Source organism: Acipenser ruthenus, chromosome 29 (assembly GCF_902713425.1).
Source record: "Acipenser ruthenus chromosome 29, fAciRut3.2 maternal haplotype, whole genome shotgun sequence".
Classification (NCBI taxonomy): domain Eukaryota; kingdom Metazoa; phylum Chordata; class Actinopteri; order Acipenseriformes; family Acipenseridae; genus Acipenser; species Acipenser ruthenus.
Window position 1 is genome coordinate 8,026,587 of NC_081217.1, and position 23,774 is coordinate 8,050,360.

Genomic DNA, 23,774 nt, shown 5'->3' on the forward strand with positions numbered 1-23,774 from the left:
CACTGAAAAGACAGACTAAGTGCTAAGTCGTAAAAATAAAACTTTCTATTGCTTGTTATTTTTCTTTTTAGTCTAAAGGAAATATAAGTAAAGGTAAAAAAAAGATCATGGTAAGCTGTGGTTACCAAGCAGCACAAGTGGCATCCTGCAAGGTAGCAGAATAAACCCTAATGGTAATATACTGGTTTTACAAAACCTGACTAACAATAATCTTGAGTTAGTTTGTCCACGATTGCTTTAACTATACTATGGCCATTATTTTTTTAACATTCCTATTTTCCTAAAACCCTCTTTCCCAGATAAACGTTGAACTGGGCCCAGTGTACTGAATTTAATGTATGTTAGCTTTACCATACAGCAATGAAAAACTAAGCCTTGTCTACCATTGCATACCACAGTTAACTCTTCAAAAAGGGTGTATGCCATTCACTGGTGAAAAATTGGGCATGTTAAGCCTTCCTATCTTGAGTTCTTGGATCTAAACCTAACTTTAAGTGCTATCTTTTACATTAAGTTATTAAGAAGGAAGCAATTCAAAGAAAGGTGAGTGACCTATTTACACCAAAATAGATAAATAAATACCTATCTGAATCATCACTATCACGGATCTTCGCATTCATGATTGATCTTCAGTTGCAATGCAGGGCACATGCGGACACAAGGAGAGCTAGAAACCATTGTTACAGAAATGTGTTTTTTGTTTCATTTTCGGGTTATAAGACAATATGGCAGGCAGGAACACACACAGTGCTGATAGACGTGTCGACTTCGTGTTCCTGTTTGAAACTCCGGGGGGGGGGGATAAGTGCTCATAAAAGTGTCCAGGCAGGGAAAATCCAATTTAACGTCTTGTGTACAGCTATGGCCCAATAGAATTACGGTAACTAATTTAGCTTCATAAAGTGGAATGAAACCTGATGAATAATGCTACGTTAACATATTGAATTACATACCGCGTTGTAGTTTTCCATATACTTAATGAAAAACTGACAAAAATTGAAAAATGTGGCATTTCGAAATCTAACATGAAACTCTTATGGTTTCCGGTAGACTTTTGAGATATCATTTTTAAGTTTCTTTGATTGCATGATGTTAAATTAAATATCTAAATGATGTTGTGCAATAGCAAATGTTTCACTTTGAAGCCTTTATATTGGGAACTTAATAATAAGAAATAATTAAACACATTTGTAAATATGTAAATTACAGGTAAGGAAATCTATTACTATCTATTATTATCTTTCGACAGGAGAAGCTCAAAATAAATATCTTATCGGATATTAATGGAAGTCTATTGGAACACATACTGTACATACTTTTGTTCTGTTTTAAATCCAGTTCTATTTTCAGCAGTGTGGAGTAGTGGTTAGGGCTCTGGACTCTTAACCGGAGGGTTGTAGGCTCAATCCCCGGTGGGGACACTGCTGCTGTACCCTTGAGCAAGGTACTTTACCTAGATTCTTCCAGTAAAAACCCAACTGTATAAATGGGTAATTGTATGTAAAAATAATGTGATATCTTGAAACAATTGTAAGTCGCCCTGGATAAGGGCATCTGCTAAGAAATAAATTATTATTATTATTACTTAAAAAAAGGCAGTTGGCAGATACGATTGGTTGTGTGTGAATGTGCAATTAAAGAATTCCCACTGCTAAACAAATCCAAGTATTGTAGGCTTTGATGCTTGTAAACCAACTGCACAGCTTTCCCCAATTCCCATTGGAGATATTTAACTATAAAAATATAGATACGATATTGACATGACACTAAAACTATGTCTATTACAGCATACACTAAACATTTAGAAGCATTTTGCAATATACTTGTATCCATACAGTTTCAGAACTTTGAATTACAGAAACACTATTCACAACTCCTGCTCTTATTAAAAATGATTTAGTAAATCATTTTTTGATTAATCAATTAAAGAGTGGTATTTACAGTAACCTCAGATATTCCTAAAGAGTTTAGAGATTTCTAAAAAAAATGTTTAGGTTCATTCAAAAGCCCTGTGGATTTGAGAACTAATACGAAGCACTTGAGGCTTGTTTCTCGGACTGATTGGCATGAATCGCGGACTAACTTACCCAAATTAACATTATTGCTAATCAGGGTCTGTGAAACGAGCTGTAAGTCATTTAATGAATCGTATAAAATGGGTTGTGTAAATCAGTTTCCAACGCGACTGGAAGGAGTTAGTAAGTGCTGAGCCTTTCATTTCAACAGAGGAAAGTGATTGCCAAGGAATTCCCCAGGTCATTGATCCTGGGTGCTTCAGCATACAAGGTCTATAAATCATAAGGCCTGCGCAACTATAGAGCATTCTGGCAAGGATTATCCACAGTGCACCTTCATGACACAAACCCACCTGTATAGTACAATCCTGGACTAACTAAACATCTCAATATGCTTTCATTCCTTCTTTATTGTTTTCTTTCTTTCTCCCTAAATAACACCTGGAGTCAGAGTTCAGATAACGGTATCAAAAAACACTCCAATCACAGTCTGGTAAACAAAACAATGAAATACACAAATATTTCAAATAACAGAGTTAACATGTGGAAAAAAATGAGGGTTTCGCATTCAATTGCCTGCACATTGGCATAAATGAATGCTACTGGATTAAATCATATACAAGTATCCAGACCAGAGTTCCTTTCTGAAAATGCAACTGCCTGCCCAGCAGGATTTGGGTACATGCATTGTCTGAGCTTGAGGGATTTAAAATAATGCTTTACTTGCTGGCGTACCACTACGGTGGCTCATTAAGGACAGTGGGAAAAAAAATAGCAATGTGTTATATCGAGATCACGTGATAAATGATCTCAAGATCTCAACATTTCAAACAGTTATCTCAAGATCAGATGATACATTATCTCAGTATCTCAACCTGGTAAATTTCTCATTTTAGTGTCCTCAGTGAGCCACTGTATATATAACACCCAACTGAAAAAATTAAGAAGAAAAAAAAATGGAGTTAAATAATATAGTTAAGTAACTATACCAGAACCAATCTAAAAAAAAAAAAAAAAAGTTTTCAGTTGTGGTAAAGAGCAAAGACAAATAAATAGAAACACACACCATAATGGGCCAGTAGACTGATGGAATAACATGTATTAGTATTTCTTTCCCCCCTTTCAGTCGTGACAGACCTTGGATCCTTTCACTGGTTTAATATTGTTTGATGCTGAATGCCAGTCTGATGTGAGTAGTCACAGCTAACTGCTTCTTTGTGTCACAGGCATGCATGAGTGAGCCAGCAGCTGTACAGTGCCATTGAGCTGAGCGTGGGAGGCTCCTCGGAGGAGCTGTACAGGAAAAGACTTTGGGATATCAGTTACAGTGTTCGCTCAACTGGATTACCAATTAAGAACCACTTTGTCTATCTCCCCTTCACAAACCATCTTCAGTAACAATGCAGTGGTTCCACAAGGGCAGCTCCAACGAGGCATAGGAAAAGTGGTGCCCCAGTGGTAGGATTGTTATACTTTGGACTAATGGTATTAAAATGTAATGAGCCAATGCAGCACACACTGGTAATGCATTGCTATACTATTGCACCATATGAGTGCCATTGTGCTGCCATATACCAGTGCTGATTATGCTGTGTCATGCAATGGTCCAAATACACTGCAATTGTCAGGGTGTCCCAATTGTAGTTTTCAAACTTGCTGGAATGAATATTTGTGTGTCTGCTGCTCAGTTCCTATTAGAACGTGGTTTACTTCAGTTCTTATGCACTTTGTTTAAAAGTGCTTCATTTTGAGGAACATGTCCTTTTATCTCGCTGGAGCAAAATAAATAAATAGATCAGATTTTTTGGAGAGCATGCAAAAGATCCCAAATCATTTCACGAAGCCCAGGTGACCCATGGTTAGCGAAGCGATTCTGTGTCGTTCTTTAAAATGTGTGTCATGGGAAAGCAAATTAACCTAGATTATTTAGTTAATGATCCATGACAAAGTTGTTTTTTTTTCTGTATTGTCCGTCAAAGAGGTTTTTCCGTATTGTCGCCTCTTTGGTTAATCCAATATAGCGGTAATGCTACAATAATATATTAGAATCTACTGCTGTAATGCTGATAAAGGAGTTGGGGGCCATGGGCAACCAGGATAACACTGATTCAACATCCGTGTTACATGGTATGTGAGCATGTATCATCCATTTGAGGGACAATCCATTTACAAGAAAGTGTCCACTACATATGGCATGTGTTTTTATTTTTTCCAACACCTATAAATTGATCACTTATAATACAATATCAATTAGTATTGCTAAGGGTGTGTAAACAAAATGGACTGGCACGAAGATTTCGCAAAACAAGGGACAAATATAGTAAAAATTTGCCAAAAATATATTAGTGTAAAACTGGGGCAGCTTTGAATCTTGTTGTGCTTGCTAACACATATCTTTACTGCTATTCAGGGCTCTTAAGACATTTTTATTTAGATATCAATATTTGCTTAAAGAAAAATTCTCACCATTAATGGGGTAAGCCTGAAAAAAATGAGCCAGGGAATGTAGTATATCTTATCAGAGCTGTCATTAAAGCCTTATATCACAGAACAGATCTTCATTTTCCCTGAAATCTTAAGAGCAGCAATATACATGTCTATAAAACACAATCTACAAGGTTAAGGCTTTTTCGTCCACCATCATGTTACCATATTTAGGGATAATATAACCTTAAATCAAAACATGTGAGTCAACTATGTTTATCATTACACGTACCATCGCTGCAACAACAAGCTTATTACTAGGAAGCCAGAAAAGAATATATCATACTATATATCACATATATTTTCCTAATATTTAATTGCTACCTGTTTAAAGAGTAAGTAGTGGGATTCTGGAAAATATAACGTTACATGTCCCCATGTGTTGCTACAACTGTTTAAATAATGTACCTGTAATTTCTTTTTTTATTGTTAACATCCTGACAACTTTTTACACTTATAACTTTAAAGTCTGTTTCAAAGCTCTTTTCAAAATGTCCGCTCTAGTGCACTGGGGTTTAAGATATGTCCTTTAATATGATTCTGGACTGGACATTATTCTATGCTTGCAATTCCATTATTCTATGCTTGCAATTCCATTATTCTATGCTTGCAATTCCAATTCCATTATTCTATGCTTGCAATTCTATGCTTGCAATATCTCAGTATTCTATGCTTGCAATTATAGCTCAGTATTCTATGCTTGCAATTCCATTATTCTATGCTTGCAATTCCAATTCCATTATTCTATGCTTGCAATTCCATTGTTCTATGCTTGCAATTCCAATTCCATTATTCTATGCTTGCAATTCCAATTCCATTATTCTATGCTTGCAATATCTCAGTATCTCAACCTAGTAAATTTCTCATTTTATTTTCTTCCATGTCCTCAGTGAGCCACCGTATATATAACACCCAACCCAAAAAACGAAGAAGAAGAAAAAAAATTGAGTTAAATAATATAGTTAAGTAACTATATCAGAGTTCCATGCGTACTATCCCAGCAAGATTTGCTTCTGAAAAATAATCCTTAATGCTGATCACATATTTCAGAGTTGCACAGGCTTTGGTGTGCACTGCACTCCCTATTTTACTTTCCCACAATCTTGAGGAGTCTTTTCAGAAGCTGGAATCGTTAGTAAGCATGGCAAATAATGGCTTCTGCAGAAACAGCAATAGAGAATCATACAGAACACACATCATATGATATTAAACAAGTAAAACAATTACATAGGAGGAAAACAGTCGCTAAAAAAAGATTGTGCTAGTGTACTGATTTTCTGCAGCGAAAGTGCATTACATTACACTGTGGTTAATCTGGACTGTAACCACAGTTTTCTTTCAGAATGATTTTATTTCTGCAATTTGAAATACAGTTCATTGCAGTACTATAACTTTTCCGTCTTTGTCATGCCATTCCTGCTGCTACTATTGCCTCTTCACTGCTGCTTTGCCATTGAGAACGTTGTTTGTTTGTTAAAGCTATGATATGTGGTGCTAGTTTCTTATCATTTGCAAAACCAAATCATATATTAATTTAACACATTATTACAATACAGCACACATTTAAAACAAATAGAATAGGTGTAGAGTTTCATCCAGAACTTTAAACATTCATTCGTAATTCATAGGTTAAAACTTGAGACAATGAATCTGTCTTACATAGAAGGGGCAATAACTTATAATGAGCGTCTGTAATTCAAATGTGATTATAGACGAACAAGCATATGATTTACTATTAAATTCAAATACATCAAAGAATATGTATACTTAACCCCAATGCTAGCATTAATTTATTATGAATAAACACATATTTAAAAATATCAACAACATGGATATGTATTGAACGAATCCTGAATTAATGTCCACTTCAAATGAACAATATGATAGATCATACATAACACTATTTGAATTTCTAGACTTATTTTAAATTGTAAGCATATGAGGCCATGAAGAAACCAGCCCCTCAATTTGTATATGATTCTCACACATTATTATAACTTTTGGTTGTACCCAGGATAAGAAATAATATATATTTTTTAATAGTCAACAAACTTATGGAACAAGTTGAAAATATAAATAAGAGACTTATAATTTAATTGAAAAAGCTATAAAAGGTTTTATGTTGATTGTATAGGTTGTAGAAGTGAGCAGATAAATCAGTTCAATGGAATTCTGCTTTGAATATGAGACTTTGCTTTTGAGTTTGATGTTGTTTTAGTGATTTGTCTGGATGTACTGAACAGTATATTGTAACTGTGTAATTACAGCTTGCCATGGGACACCACAGTAAACAAGATGTTACATCTGTTTCTTTAACCACAGGACCACACTGTGAGGCAGTGTGGTCCAGTGGTTAAAGAAACAGCCTTGTAACCAGGAGGTCCCCGGTTTGAATCTCACCTCAGCCACTGACTCATTGTGTGATCCTGAGCAAGTCACTTAACCCCCTTGTGCTCCGTCTTTCTGGTAGAGTCATTTACGTAATTGTAAGTGACTCTGCAGCTGATGCATAGTTCACACACCCTAGTCTCTGTAAGTCGCCTTGGATACAGGTGTCTGCTAAATAAACAAATAATAATAATAATAATCTCAATGGATTTGTATCCTGTATGACTATATTTAAAGTATACAAACAGCAGTAAGCCATACTCAGATATTTATTTCACCTCATTCTACCTTTAAGTTAAAGACTAACACAAAGTAACGCACTGCAATCAATGATCCAAACTGCATCAGGATAAATATCAACAGCCAAAGACTGCTCAAAACTGTGTAACTCCCTGTGCTACAGTATTTCTCCCTTTGAAATTTCAAATTCCAGTTTGTGGACAAAGTCTACCTTCAGAATATAGATCTCCGACCACTGACCAAACTCCATCTGTAACCACAACCTATTTGTACCTTTGCATTTCTCTAGAGAGATCACTTTTGAACAAGCTGCTGCGACATTTAAAAAAAAAAAAAAACCTGAAAGGATCGCTATTAAAATCCAGTCTCTAAATTAAAAGAGGAATATTGAATATGAAGGAATGGCTTATTACTTCAAAAGGTGCTTCTCCACGTAGAAAAAGTAAGTTTTATGGCTATGATGTGCATATGATAAGATAGATACTAGTTGAGCTAATGTGCTTGCAGCAGCGTATTTGAGGCCTTAATGCTTAGCATTACGAAGCTATTGTGTGTGGTTGCAACAGGGTGCTATAATTACATAGAACTAAACCTTGTTAACTGATAACTGATCTGTAGCCTTCTCATGCAAGCCGGGCTTGGCTGATGTTTGTGCTTTAGCAATGCCATACTTCAAGAAATCTTGGATCTAGTTACAGCAAAATGTATTAAAACTTTTTTTTTTTTTTTGTAATAGTACTGGCTAATCTTTGCGATAACAAAAAATGTATTTATTTCGAAGTTAAACAATGTTTTCCATAACGGGTGCAAAAATCTATAAAAAGATATTGATGTTGTTACAAACTTCATTATCAATTTGTGTCCATTACAGTATAGGAATGTATATTTTATTAATGAATTGTTCTGATTTCTGATGGTATTCTTACAATATATACTGTACCGCAGGGATTAATTATGACTTTGCAGGTATTGTTTTAAAGTGTTACGAAGTTTACCATCTACATATTCTCCTCTGAATTACTGGTAGCTGCTTGCATATAATAAACCCAGGTTTACTGCAGAAAGAGAGGCAAACTACTGTACACTCTGTCCCAATGAAAGGCATATTTGAGTTTGGTGAAAAATTGATATTGGCATTATTATTTAAAAAACTACTGTATAACCCAAAGGGTTTATAACCTATTGGACATGGGATTACAGGGTGCCAGAAAGATAGCTTGTGTAGGAGTACTGCAGTACCTGTGTCTGTCAGGGTGTATTGTTGTAAGCCAGGGTCTCTTGACCCATACAACTGATTCAGTATAGAAATATAGAAATGGAAAATCTCATTTTAGGCCCCTAATGAGTTTTAACAGACCCTGTACAGTCGATAGTCTTTGGTAGAAGCATATACAGTGAAAATGCAAAGGAATTGATGTTGTGTTTAAACATGAGCACAAGTATGCTGCAGCTGTATCTCTTTGTCTTTTTTTAAATTAAACTAAACCTACTTCTGATAATAATAATAACACTACTACTACTACTACTACTACTACTACTACTACTACTAATAATAATAATAATAATAATAATTATTATAATTATTATTATTATCATTATTATTATTATTACTAATTAATACAATACGGTAGTAATACAGTTCACTTTGGTAAAGTTATTTAGGAATTTACGATTGATCCTCTATTAAAAGCATAACATCGATTAATAAAATGAAAGAATATTTGCATTCGATGTTGCCTGGGTTTGAGTCTCTAGGATGTATTTATATTCCTGAGAAAATCATATTAAAATGTTTGAAAGGGATTTAGCTGCGCCTTAAGAGGAAAATAAAATAGTCTGTTTTTCTATAAAGATTAACTAAAGCTATGAAATTCAAATTGCTCTCACATATTTGAGCATTCAGGCTGTGGCTAATCATAAATGGCTGATGACTCTAATATTTTACTGCCTCTATAAAAATATTGCACCACCATTGGCAAAAAACCCTCCAGCAATTGAAAATGAAATGGTCCCTGGTTTAAAACACTGCTGAGCTGGAGCTGAGGTGGAAGGCAGATTTATTTCTGATTAGAATGTTTGCATATAGCCTCTTACAAGAGCTGTTAATCTAATACCTGAACAAGATAAAGGCATTTACTGCATATGATCCTTGACTTTCTTCATCTGCCATGATATGAAGAATATCTTGAAATAATTCTGAAATACATAATAACCTACCCTTTTCTCTCAAAACTTATAAGAAACGAAGGGGTTGATCTCATTAACCTATAACCTGCCGGTTTAAACCAATCCAATCTGATTCTAATCTGTTTCTTCAGATGTGTGTTTCATTCTTAAACACTTGATTTGCAAGGTACAGTGCTCAGTTGTGCAAATATATTTAATAAGCGGTACTTGTAGTGTACTATAATATTGCCCATGTCTACCTTCTGTTGTCTCGTAAATAGATCATTGCCCCCGATTAGTGTAAATTGGCAAATTGTGCCATTTAACACAGTGTGCAAATTGGATTCAACGAACTGTTGATTCATATTCATTACTTGCATGTTGTGCCACACACACAGCAATTGGATTTAAATGTCACCATCTCACAAGGTAAATGACAAATGTCAGAACCCTTTCAGCAAAGCTTGTCCATCCTGGATTTCATTGGGATCATTAGGCACTAGTCAGCACCTTAAAGCATTAGCAAACACGGCTTGACTTTTAATAACATTCACATTTTTAATGTGAACGCTGAAAGGTCCAAAAAAGATCCTCTCAACTACTAGCTGGTGGTACAACTGTGTGACACATCAAATCAACAGTGCAACAAACAAATACTTACACAGTGTGTTACTTCTGAACTTTCACTCAGGATAAATCATTTCAATAATTTGTGTACACTTGTACAATTGGTTTGCTATTAGGGGAACTTCAATACTGGCCAAATCTATATATATATATATATATATATATATATATATATATATATATATATATATATATATGCACTGATGACTGGAAACTTCTAACACAATACTCTTGCTATACAGTATACAGCTGACAGAGAAATACCACCATACCGGACGAACAGAGGGTTGGTGGAGTACCCACACTGTCAGCAGTAGTTACTTTGAAGTGGTAGGATGACACTGACATTTTTATAAGAAAAGAACAAAATGAGCAGCCATATGCTAAATAATATTACAAATATATAATGAGAGCTTCCCTTTATATTTAGGAATAATAGGTTTGTATCATAAATCCCCCCATGACTTTAAAAACTAGATATATCAATGGCAAACTACTGGTGGATTACCATGTGATTGCATGGACAGATTCCTTGGTGCATCTCCAGATTTTCACTAGTATGTTCCAACCAACTGGATAAGCTGTTCTCTACCATCAAATAGAGCCTAATGTGTTTATGAGAGCCTCATTAATCTGTCAAAACCACTGGAAGATTCATTGTATTTTATTTTTGTTTGTGTGTGTGTGACCAAGAAATTAGATGATAGACATGGGTAACCTTTTCATAAAGTTATCAGCATCCTTAATACACAACTTTATTTAAAATGTAGTCAGTAAATATGGGTTTAAATGCTTTAGATTAACTAACATAGATGTGGCATTTCTGATTACAATATGTGGTTGATTCTATTAACCAATTCATCTTTCAAGTGGTTTTCACTGTAACAATATACTGTAATTTTAATATTATGTAAGTATTGTGGTGGAAACTGTAATTACAGCGTTGCATAAAACCCAGTCAAATCAGGTAACATAATATCGTGCACAATGTATAATTTTTATGCCAAACATTTGTTCCATTATCTTTGGTTCCTGTCATAAACTCATAAAAGTGTAAGTAGGCCTCAGTACAATAAATAAGTAAACAATTGCATCAATAAACGTTAAAACCAATTCTTTTTGTAAATCAATCACAACACATGATAAAGCTGCTTAATTATTAACTGGCATTTTGCTGAGAATACATGTTGGTGAAGGTTTAAATTGCTGTTTTGTTTTTTAACCATGTCATTTTGAGATCTCCTCCTCGGACGGTATCTTGCTGTCTCTGTTTCTACAGAAATCAGTTACTATCTGGCTGAATCATTTGCTACAGTTACTGGTGAACTCTGGTGAACTGGAGACGTTTTAGAAACTGAGTGGCTAAGAAGCCAAGCCTGTGGCCAGTATTCTCATATTTTACAGCAGCAATGCACTATGTATGTGACATTGGTATCTTTTCACTGTTAAGGTTGTGTTTCCACATAAAACACAGTATACGCCTTAGTCATTTAATACACTGTGGTTAACTAATTGTACTGTATTCGTTTTTAACAGCAGTTTTCCATTTACAGTACTTAATCTAGTAATTAGAAAAGACCGTATTTTTCCCTGTTTTCATAGGTATATTATGACCCTATCTCAGATGGGGGTACAAGGTAAACTAGATTATTTGGAAAGGGCTGCAGGGCCAAAAAAGGTTTGAAAACCACTGCACTATGTAATTAACAGTGCCATCTAGTGGACACAATTACTCATTAAGTACTCTTCATAAAAGCACATGAATAAAACTGAAATATGGCTTATAACTTGTAACAGTCTAACACTGTAATATATATATATATATATATATATATATATATATATATATATATATATATATATATATATATATATATATTACTATCTTAAGGACTGACTTATCAAAGGTGTGAACAATAAGAGAAACTAAATCAAGTACAGTAGCAAACGCTTCGGATAGTTCCATCAAACTGATGTTTCTTATAAGTTTTCTTATAATTAAGTTAAATCAAACACTACAGTTCCCAGGTTCTCCCTGTTTTATGCTGACATTGAATCACACTTTTCAAAGGTGTGACCTAATTGCATTTTCATTAAAGAGCTCACATGAATATGAGCTTTGACACTGTTGATAATGTAGTGATGTGTTTGTGAGGTGTTCCCTAAAGCCACTATCAAAAACAAGGAAGCAATGCAGGGATTTATTTTCCCCACCCAACAAAGTGAGCAACCATGACACATTCTAAATACAAGAGGTATCTCTATCCTGAATTATAAATCACCATGATCTACATGCACCTTATGTACAAATGACATACAGACAGCCAGACAGTTCATCCATATATCCCAAGCTTGTGGTAAGGAATGCTGTAACCACTAGACAAGCAGTTCTCTCGATACAAGTCAAAATGGAAGTAAAAAAAAGAAAGGAAAGGTTTCATCTATGACTGTAAAGACAAACGGACATGCAATGCTCCCCCTAGTGGGGGATAATCAACTGGTATGCAACAGCAATGAGCTACCCCCTTCCCCTTCAATACTGTCAACGCCTGACCCAGTGTGTAAAAGACACAACATAGAGGTGCATGGCTCTAGCCTCCTGACTTTAATGCTGCTCTTCTGAGTATGAAACAGCACACATTTTCACTTAATTACAATATAAAAGGTCTTCAAGAGGCTAAGAAGATTGGTGAATATAACGTGCACTATTTATTTTTTATTATTATTATTATTTTACTCCCTGTGACTAAATGTCTAATTTCCAGGCAGGTCCCAGTGTAAATAGCAGCAACGTAGAACAGATACAAAATGCATAACATCAAACAAATACTCAAAAGTTCAGTGATTGTATTTAAAAACTGTAGTGTCATAGTCAAAGAAATTCACCTTAAATCGACTTTATGGTTACATGTAATGAGATTTTTCCCTCTAACATCAGGTTTCTGAGAAAAAACTATCCAGATTCTAAGACCCTCAGTGACAACACATGTACTGTACCACTGTTAAATGGTTTTCTGAAAGGGTGGAGTTTTTTCACGAAACAATGCACAGTTATTTAAGAAGCAGGCCTACTTCAAAGAACCAATATTTTAAAACATACAGTAGAGGTACCAGATTGTCGCTGTTAGAATTAGAATAATATAACAAAGCAATCTGGGAAAACACACAAGACAAATGCATCATATATTGGTCATCTTGCATTAATTTATATACAAGGTATGCAAGTCGTGTTGTCAACGGTTACAGTTATTGAAATTAAAGTCTTAGTACCTGGAGTAATGAGATGCATTGAGCCATCCTCTCCATTTATGCTTCATAAGATCCGCAAAACACAGAGAAAAAGAGCCTCATTGACTGCCTGTACATTTTCTTTTCCTCTGAACACTGCAGCATCAGGCCCTGATTAAGAAACCAAGATGGGGATGAAGGGACTGTAAACTAAAGTGTGGCAGCCTGGATAATCCTTTAATTCCTGTCACAATGAGATTTCACTGGAGGTGAATAGGCTAACAGTGTCCACTGTAAAGACCTGCTAATTCCACAGGGTTCCACTTCATTATGATTCTTGGTCAGTTTGTATGTAAATGTTATAGTCAACTCTTAGTGTATGTCTAGTTACACAAGCTAGCTCTGGAATCGCTAGGAATGCATGCTTAACAATCAAGGACATGTATGGATTACAGAATTGGGATTGGGTTATTTTCTACTTACAGTGATGTCCTGTGGGGTTTAGCCCTTTCTTCAATCGATTGACTGACTGTGAAAAACAGTCACACTTCATCCATCGGAGAAATTAGAGTATTAATCCTAAATTCCCAGACATTGTAATGATGTCCCTTACCAACCCCTTATAAATGATCAATACCATTTGTAAATCTAGTATTCTAACACTTATCAGCATATATATCTCAGAAACTCACATTTAGTTCATGCGTTTGTTTAGTGTTTCAAGAACAAAACCACCATGTTGATTCAGTTAATTGAACTACGTTGTTGTACAAGCAGTGGGTGTTTCAATTTAGAGATTTTTATAAGAGGCAGTATAGATTTAAAAAAAAAATACAAATACAAACATCACTCTGTTTAGAAAACAATTCATCTCTGGCAATACAATTTTCAACCCAGTACAAAAGAAATGAAATAATTCAACATTGTATCATAAAACCACCCTAATTTTCTCTTCCAGGCAACCAAATATAAATACCTTCATTGTCAAGTTATAGAACTCTGATCTAATTTCAGTTCACCCTGTATCCCACCACTAGGAACTGTCTAAGATTTACAGCATCTAAACCTAACAAGCATTGGGCTATATTCACAAAACATTGTGGGCTGTTTTAAGGAAAGTTTTTTTTTTTCAATTAGTGTTTATAAACATGAGCTGGTATCACAGGTAACCGCACTAAACATTTTAGAAACAGACAGATACTGTTCTTACAAAACAATAATGTAAAGCCTCACCAGTTAGGTGGCAGAAGCCACAATGAACCTGACACTGGAGGCAGTCCACTATCGCTCTCTAGTGTTCACATTGTATACTACATTCTATACTGCTCTATACTGCTCAGGTTTACATTAAGAAAACAGCAACAACATATCTGAGTCCCATCCAGTCCTGCAGTTTTACAAAGGAGCCTTAATAATTTACATTAATGCTCACACATTTGTTTTATTGCATATGGAAACATTAAACAAATAACTGTCACTACTGAATCTAACACGCTTTCAATTAAAGCAATTCTGCAGCAAATCCTAGTAATAATAAATAAATAAATAAATAAATAAATAAATAAATAAATAGCATAGCTGATATTAAAAGCAATGCACACATTGAGAGGGTTATTTGATTGTTTTCTTGGACACCACGTTATTCAGTGGTTTTCAAATTTACCCAGAATATGGTCTAAAGGTCCTTTACCCAACACATTCACACTATCCAGCATTATCCATCAGGAACTAAACCATTCCAAACACAGAAATGCACTGCGGTTGACAGCAAACTTGCATGGACCTATTTTAAAGTGAAAGTTGACATTTACTAAGAGAAAAAAACCAATTTTATCAGTAAAAAAAAAAAACTAGTAAGAAGCAGCTGAGGTAGGTGAGTGTCCTCGCTGTTTTTTTTGTTTTTTTTACTGTTGATTTTTAACTCTTCTCTTTGCCTTTGAATTTGCTTTCAAACTACTGGTAAAGAAATAGTTAGAACGTATGAAGGTGAATCTCCTAAATGAACATACTGGGTTATTTAAATTGCATTAGTAGAACTACACACATGTAGCTACTTGAAATAAAAACACATAGGTTTCAACGTACAGCATTACCAGCAATAAAACAGCAGTTTCATTTCTTTATGAGTGCAGTGCAGTGTAAAGCTGACGTGTGTTTGTTTGCTCTGTGGCAGGCCTCTTGTTGACACGGTCTTGCTGTTTGTACCTGTGGCATGAAAGACACCCGACCCTCACTTCACCTCCCTAGGTTATCAGAGAGACACATTACTCAGTACTCAGTACACCTACAGTGCGGTTGACTAATTTAACTTTCTGCAAGCTAGCAAATAAACCAAGAGGTGCTCTGAAATTGGGTTATTTCTTAAAGCAAAAATTTGCAGACTGTGTGTGTGTGTGTGTGTGTGTGTGTGTGTGTGTGTTTTGTTTGGGTGAGACAAGAAACAAATTATTGGGCACTTACTGTATTAAAAAAAGTAATACAATGGTATTGTCAATTTTTTTTTTTTTTTTTATGACACTCAGTTGAAAATTTGACCAATATTTGAACCAAGAAATATCAGTAACACTTTAGTTTAGGGATCCGTTATAAGTGATTATAAACAATCTATAAACATGTTATTAATTATGCTATTAACAATTATAGAATATGATTAGAAATAATAAGACTATTATTATACACTTTTTTACTATTGTTTATAATATATAGTCTGTCTGTCTTTTCAGGTATTTGTCTTTCTATGTCTGTCTGTTTGTCTGTCTGTCTGTCTTTATATGTTTGTCTCACCAATTGTATGGGGCTGCTTTGTTTTTGCAATACAGTTATTATCCACTTTTGCCATTTTTTATAACCACTTATAAACTAAAGTGTTACTGAAATATTTTGTTTTTTATATGAACCAGAACCAAAATACTGAAAAGCCCATTAAGACATCAGCAGCTAATTAAGTTTGCAATATTAATGTAATCTAAAAATGGGGGTGGGGGTGGGGGGTTGGGTAACATACTGTTGCAATGATTTTGTCACTTGTGTCATGTACCACTTTCCCATTCTAATGTTTGAAGTAACAGCTAAATAACCACATAGGTTCCAGTAATACACTAGATCGCATCCTAGTACCATCACGCTTAAACAAAAAACATTCTGTTTTGGTTCACTCCATTGTGAAACCAAAATCAGAAAGCATTGTCACTGGGGTCACATTCCACCAATGGCTCAAAGCTATTTTATCTACCCTTGCTTTGCCTACTGAATACAGAGACTGCATTGCCCTATATTTGGTACAAACAAATCACAGAAGTCAAACCATTATGAACATATACAGCACTCACTATCCACATATATAGGAAGACCATTGCTTGTATTACCAGGATGTCTTTATTTTCTTTTATTACAGTTTTCAACTGGACTATAAAAGGACTGATTTGTGTCCCCAATTAGCATTGGGCCAGGTAAGAGATGAATTCCGTCTGTCAGAAGATGTGAAAAGGGCAGCATTCCAATGACAAGCAGTGCTGCATCTGCCCCACAGTTTGCAGTGTGTTCTGAAGACCACTACCCAGCAGAAATATGCATACTCTCAGAGTAAAAACGTAATGGAGAACCTGCAACATGCATTTGTTAAATACTTTCCACTTGGCATCGATTCTGTTTGTTTCGATCAGCAGCAGAACAAGATCAACACGGTTTGAATTGGGACTCTGACAGTGGTATATGTGCTGATAGAATTCACTCCAGCACAAATGCTCCCATAGAGGAAGTGAAACGCCAGTCGTGTATATGCAAATGACACACAGTGGTAAACAAAGAGAAAATAATAGCTGGAGTAAAGAGTATGTGCTTGTATTGCTAACCTAGACAGAACATCATATTGTGCCACTGCTTTGCTTGACTCCTAGTGGAAGATGTAAATAAAGTGCCTGTACAAGTACCTTTATCGTGTCAAAGCCCTCCACTGATTTTACATCACTACTAAAGCAGCAGATTTGACAAAAAATAGACAGCTATACAAGCAAATGGTAGCATGCAAATAAGAGTATATCAAAATAATCACACTGAAAACGTTTCCTGTTTCAAGACTACTATTTAATAAGATTACTATTTGGTATGTTAACTGTTTTTTTTAAAGAGTTTTTAAAGGATGAATCGATTAAACTTTTGGGTACCAATGATAAGAATTATTATCTAAATATGTGTAACTGTTTTGTCAATTAGCCTGAGTTATATTTTTGAGACAACGTGTATCCTTATTTTCACTTTCGTTTTTCTTTTCTCTCTCTCTCTCTCTCTCTCTCTCTCTCTCTCTCTCTCTCTCTCTCTCTCTCTCTCTCTCTCTCTCGCTCTCTCCCTTTCCTCCTCTCGAACAACCACACAGAACACACCAACATACCGGTTTATATATCCGTGATAAATAAACACATATATTGTGCTTTGGCCTGTCCCCTCTATTTATGTGTACTGCTTTTCCTCCGCCCTGCCACAGTGCACTTAATGTTTTGGCTGATAATTTAAGTAATATCCAGGGTCACTAGCATCAGTATATTAATTTGATGCAATATCAAATAAACCCACTGAACCTGAGAATGAATGTTGTCAAGCAACTTGGGGGCAGGGGGGTTATGGTCCTGTGGTACCACCACGACTGAGCCACACTTGACATCATTTCTCACTGTGATTACCTTCTAGAAAAAAAGGTTCACCAATAAATTTCTATTGAAAGCCTGCAGAAAAGAACAACTGAATTCCACTGGCTTTTATTAGGCCAACGAATGCAACATTCCTCATTTGCACAAAGAAATGTAACATAACGGAATATCTGTGCCTGAAAGAAGCTTAAAGACGGCAGTTGCCAAGGAAATGTATTTGTAACATAAAGTTAACTGCAGGCCGACAAGGGCCTTAAGCATGTGGTTGTAAACAAAGGCTTTGAGCTAATGCACCCCTTGTGCTTCTCAAAGCTATTCCAAGTGAGGGAAGCCACTCAGACACGTGGTGTGACTGTGACACCGTGTCCTCTTTCAGCATCATGCCTGTGTGTCTCTTTTCAGACATGAGAACCCTAGCACAGCAGCAAGTCCATGCCTCTGGGAGTCTAGGTTTGAATCTGACAGGTCAAACAAGTCTCAGTTCAGACCCTGGAGAACACGTCCACACAAAGCCATCACACAGCTCGGCTCAGTTGGCGGTTCGGGTGACAGAAGCTAAAGGCAGAAGGGCCGGGCCTACCAGCACCTCCATGCCTGACTATAGACCTCGTTGTCCCTCGCAAGGACCACTATTTAGAAAAAAAGAACAAATTACAACATTCTAACATCTGAATAAATGTACAGTATGGTTTCTTTGGGATATGATTTTTAACTGCCCTATTGCTTTTTAAAAGTACACAGTCAGAAACAGATCTATTGAGATACATGTCCACAATACGTCATGTAAAAATGTAAGTAGTTGATATATGTTCAAAATGAAAGTGTGACGTAGGTAGACAGATGCCTCCAAGTCTCCAGCTTCTTATACTAGCAACTTGAGCAAAACAATGTTCAAACCAAGACATTGTATATTTAGTTAAACATATTTCATATGCAATTTGAAGTGCAACTGGCATCCTTGTCGCTTTTCTGATACACTTCAAAATTCAGATACATTAACTATACTACACTGTAGTTATCTTTTACTAATATTTATTACATGCACTTGGCACTGCATACAGTAACAACATCTATGTAACAGTGTTATTGTAGTGAAGCTACATTGTGTTCATGTACCTGTATTTTGAAAAGCATCCTTTTAGAACAGGGCATCCCAACTCTGGTCCTGGGGACCCCATGTGTCTGCTGGTTTTCATCCCAACTGAGCTCTCGATTACTTAACTAGACCCTTAATTGAACTAATAATTTGCTTAATTAGATATTTTTAATTGTTTCCAGCTCCTAAAAAGTTGCAGAGCTCAAGTTATAAAATGTTACGGCTAACGTGAAATCTGCAACTGTTTAAGAGCTGAAAACAAGTAAATAGGTCTAATTAAGCAAATTATTAGTTCATTAAGGGTCTAGTTAAGTAATTGAGAGCTGGGTTGGGAAGCCCTGTTTTAGAATCAGAACAAGCCCATGCTGTGCACCTGTCAATAATCAATACTGTCTTTTAAAAATCTAATTTACATACATGCCCCCAGACTGGGCTATAAAATCTACACAGCATCTGAACAAACAAGCTATGTGCCTCACAACATCTTCGTTGCAATTTATTCATCTGATTTATGCCAAATTACATTCTACAAATCCTACACACCCGCAGCGGTATCTGTTTAAATGATTTACAGTAGTTATGCAGCAGAATGGAGTTGCAGGTACTGGCTCTCCAGTCTGCATTCGGAAGTGCAAATGTCCCATTGGGAGTCACAGTTTCGAATCCTGATTGTTATTCGGTAATCAAAGTCCCAGACGTATCCTGTATATGTTTGTAATGAGCTGTGCTTCTCTATTCTCTATAACCCCTTGGTCTTTCTAAAAACACAACACATTTCTCCTGCAAGGCTATATTTAGTCATATTGTGCTTCTGCATGATATTGTAGGATAATGTCCAGATCCTTAAGTGTCTGTGGAACATTTATCTGCTTCCATTAGGCCCACAAGCAGTAACAGAAAGTAATCTATCCCACACCTTCATACTGTAATGTTGACGCACAACAAATGAATAAAAAGTTGCTGGTAGCTTACCGTATGGAAGGTCCATATTCACTTTGGTCTGCCTGTTAACATTGACCATATCTTGACCCACAAGTTTTCACGAGAGAGATGCTTTGTGGTTGTTGTTTTTTACCTTTTAGAGAACGATATTGCAGTTGTGTCGGGTTTCTTCGGTTGGAAGAGGAAGGTGTTGTTGGTGTAAGGTAAGGCCTGTAATCCCGCTGTTATCTTATTGATTCTCTAATCTGGACAAATGTGGGTGGGGAGGTTAAACAGTAACCAGGCTCTTATGCAGGCGAATCTATAGCAGCTGTAACTATAGTAACGTGAGGAAAGAAACTCAAACACAGCTTTACAGCCATATTATTTTTTCACCATTTTGCATATGTGTCAGTCAAAAACTGAAATGCTCCATCCATAGTCTTGAAGCTTGAGCAATTTATTTAATTTTACACACACTTCAAAATGCTGTTCATTAGCAACACTAGCTACACTGAAGTTACACTTTGTTAAATCGATGTCATGCTTTTAGCATATTGATTGGGAAAACATGTGAAAATCTCCCTGTTAATGTGTTCATTTCCTTAACAGGCGCAGAACTGTCCATGCATACTACAGTATGCAAATGTATCAACGATTAGAGCTGTGTTACTGCTGTGTCACTGCAGGGCAGTAATTGTGCATGTATTTTGAAGTTTTTTTTTTTTTTAAATTTAGTCGTCGCCAATTATTTTTACACCGGTTTTCACCCCAATTTAGCATGCCCAATTATTATCTGTATCCCCGGCTCACCGCTCGCAACCCCCCCGCCGACTCAGGAAACGTCCTCCGAAACGTGCTCCTTCCAAGCCGTCATTTTTCGCACTGCAGATCCACAGCAATGCTACCAGACCTATAGTGCCGGAGGACAACACAGATCTGGCGGCTCCGCTGCAGAGCCACAGGCGCCCTATCGGCCACAGGGGTCGCTGATGCGCGGTGAGCCGTGGATTCCCCTGCCGACCTAAGCCCTCCCTACCCGGGCAGCGCTCAGCCAATTGTGCGCCGCCCCCTAGGAACTCTCGGTCACGGTCAGCTGTGACATAGCCTGGATTCGAACCTGCGATCTCCAGGCTATAGGGCACATCCTGCGAGGAGCGCCTTTACTGGATGCGCCACTCGGGAGCCCCTGTATTTTGAAGTTGTTAAAACAAACTTGCAATATACTTCATTTTGTGAATGCAGCCGCAAATAGGGCACACATTAAATAACAACGTTTGTCTTAAAATGAATTCCTCTGTAGAAAGCTTGCTCTAGTCTAGTGCTTTGCGCCTCCCGTACAAATGAAAACGGTTGATCCAGGGGCCATGAGGACACTTCCTGCTTCACAAAGCTCAAAGGTTCAAACAGTTTCACATTGCCTCAGTGCAGTCTGTAAACTTGGATTGGTCGTACCAAGATGGCAGCTGTGTTGGGTTTCCATTGATTGTGTGTTGCATTGTGACCAATGTACTGAAATTAAATTAGACAGTCCAGGTGGCGTGAGATTTATTTTATAATTCAATAATATTATTTAATTTTCATTATATTGTCATTGTTTCAGGATACATAGAAAATTATATATTTATATTTTTTGCAAGATAGCGTTAACGAATACATTTATTCTCAGTTAAACCCCAGGTAAACCTGGACTTCTAAGAGAACTGTAGGGAAATGTGGCGGGATACCCCGCCCCTGGGCGTGTTTTGTATTTCTGTTATTATTAGTTACAATGTATGTATGTATTGGTGCACGGGGTGTGGTGTTATTAGTGTTTAAGATGTATGGATTTGTGCACAGGTGTTTACAGTTGGCAGGGAAGGATTGATTGTCTTCCTTGCCAAAGCAGTTCATGTGCCTATACCTGATTGAATGACTAACAGGCAATCGAGCCCAGGCACAGCTGCATAAATGAGGTGGAAATCTCTCACTCTGGGGTTGGGTGTTCAGGCAGTAAGATCGAGACATGAGTGAATATACAAAGAAATGGAACTACAATTGCTACTCGTGCTGGATTTCGACCAGCACGGTACTTGTTTGTTTTGTGTGTCTGTTTGTTTTGGCCACCATGCCGTTTATTTTGTATAAGTGTTTTTTTTTAATGATGCTACTCAAATTATGCCATATTTAATAGCGTACCACCAGTAAATACTAAATTGCTCATTCCCTTTTGTTTAATTAAGTAATTTAGGGTCTGGCTGTAAAAAAATATCTGCAGGGGGCCTTTGGGTGCAGCCCTACTGTAGTGGATTTGGCCTCCATGGTCACCTACAGTGAATGTTTAACTGATAGTAAACCATTATCTGATTAAAGGGGTGTGGAAAGATTCTTAATGCTGACAAATTCACACTGATAGTAAAGTAAACCCCCCTAAACCCCCCTAAACCCCCCTCACCATATGTCCATTCTTCCCTATGTGGACTCTTGTGGGTGGGTTGGTGCTTGGGGCTGTGGTAGCGGCCTCCTCACCTAATACTGCCGGGGTGTCCCCAACGTCAACAGTGGTGCGTGGTATTCTGGCAGCGAAAATGCTGGTTGTGACAACACTGCCAGCGATGCAGGGCACTCCAGCAGGGCCAACTCTGGGTGTGGCAACTCTGGCAGCGGCAAAACTGACAGCTGTGCGGAGCACACAGGCAGCGGAAATGCTGCTTGTGGCAAAACTTACATTCTGTTTCCTCTTCCCATTCCACACAGCTGCCTGCTTTTATAGCCCTATCAATTATCAAGTAAACAATCATCCAATTAACCCTCTTGCTGTGCTCACACATACTCACAGGTGCAAAGAAAAGTGTGTATCACTGTTATCTATTGACATATACAACACATATAGGAGTGGTTCATTCAGACAACACCAACCTGATTCATGATGTTTTACACTTTAACACAGAGGGTAAGATTCTATTTGTTGTGATAACACATTTCTTTCAGAAAAAAAGCAATTAATGGAATAACTTAAAATAAACGACCCATTTTATTTTAGGACCCAATAGTCTTAAACATTTTTTGTATGTGTTTTAGAATGGTAAATTGTTTTTGTTTTTATCATTACAGAGATGCCAATCAGGAGTAAATAGCTCTGAAAATATGTGCTGGCTGAACTGTGATGTAATGACTATCGATTGATGACAGCTAATGCCAGCGGGCCAGACTAGTGGCATGCTGGGCCACCTTCCCCCTAGACAAGACATGATGCAAGGTGGAGGCTGGGGAGGAGGAGGACCAAACAAAGAAACGGCAAAGAGGCGCAGGCGACAGGGCTATTTATAGGAACAGTGTGATTACGTATGTGATTAGAGGGTGGACTCTCCTTTCAGAAACACAACATAGGTTCCAATTAATAACCAAAACCTCAACATAATATCCATTGGTCCCCCTTTTATTTACCTTTGCTTGTATTTTATACTTGAATTAGAAATGTGTAAATATTTAAAAGCCAGTTGCTATAGAAGCAAAAGTTGTTGCTACTGTGCTGTATTGCTCAGTTTCACACCAACGGTTCAGTATAGTGTGAGACAACAAAACAAGATTCAGTTGAAATATGATGGAAAAGCCAGATCTAATATAACGTTGATGGAAACTGCGATTTAATCTTAACTGAGATGAACTTAAGAGGGCTTCACTGTAACTTAAAAACAGCAGATCACTGCTGATTGAGACCAACCAAAATAATCAATGAGCTGATTAAAACATGCTTGCAGAACACAGCAGTATTATCTGGACACAGATATCTCTTTAGTTGCATACACCTCCTGTTTGCTTTACACTTGTCTCATGTTTTATGCCATGTCGAAAATCATGTATGCACAATTGCAGCATGGTGGCGAAACAGCAGATAAGACATTTTATTCACCAGTCTGTAAACTGTGTCCACTTCTTTAGAAAGGATGTCAAAGTTAACTTATCAATAGTGTGACCATGAAGCAA

At 36.7% G+C, this 23,774-nt stretch overlaps 1 protein-coding gene and 1 long non-coding RNA gene across 3 annotated transcripts in view; one reads left to right on the plus strand and one right to left on the minus strand.

The window, feature by feature from the left end:
* LOC117428354 (hepatocyte nuclear factor 4-alpha) overlaps positions 1-19,984 on the minus strand; it is a 33,895-nt gene extending 13,911 nt beyond the window's left edge. Inside the window, exon 1 of one of the 2 annotated variants that reach the window (XM_059004143.1) lies at positions 19,860-19,984. In XM_059004143.1, the coding sequence (XP_058860126.1) occupies positions 19,860-19,908 (49 nt within the window). In that variant the 5' untranslated portion in view covers positions 19,909-19,984. Of the gene's footprint in view, positions 1-13,190; positions 13,315-19,859 lie in introns of those variants that run through there. The other variant, XM_059004144.1, reaches the window with a different exon arrangement.
* LOC117399554 (uncharacterized) lies at positions 7,373-21,819 on the plus strand. Its single transcript, XR_004660909.2, has 3 exons — positions 7,373-7,569; positions 19,970-20,032; positions 21,478-21,819. It is a non-coding gene; the product is annotated as an uncharacterized LOC117399554 (long non-coding RNA).
* The last annotated feature ends 1,955 nt before the right edge of the window (positions 21,820-23,774 follow it).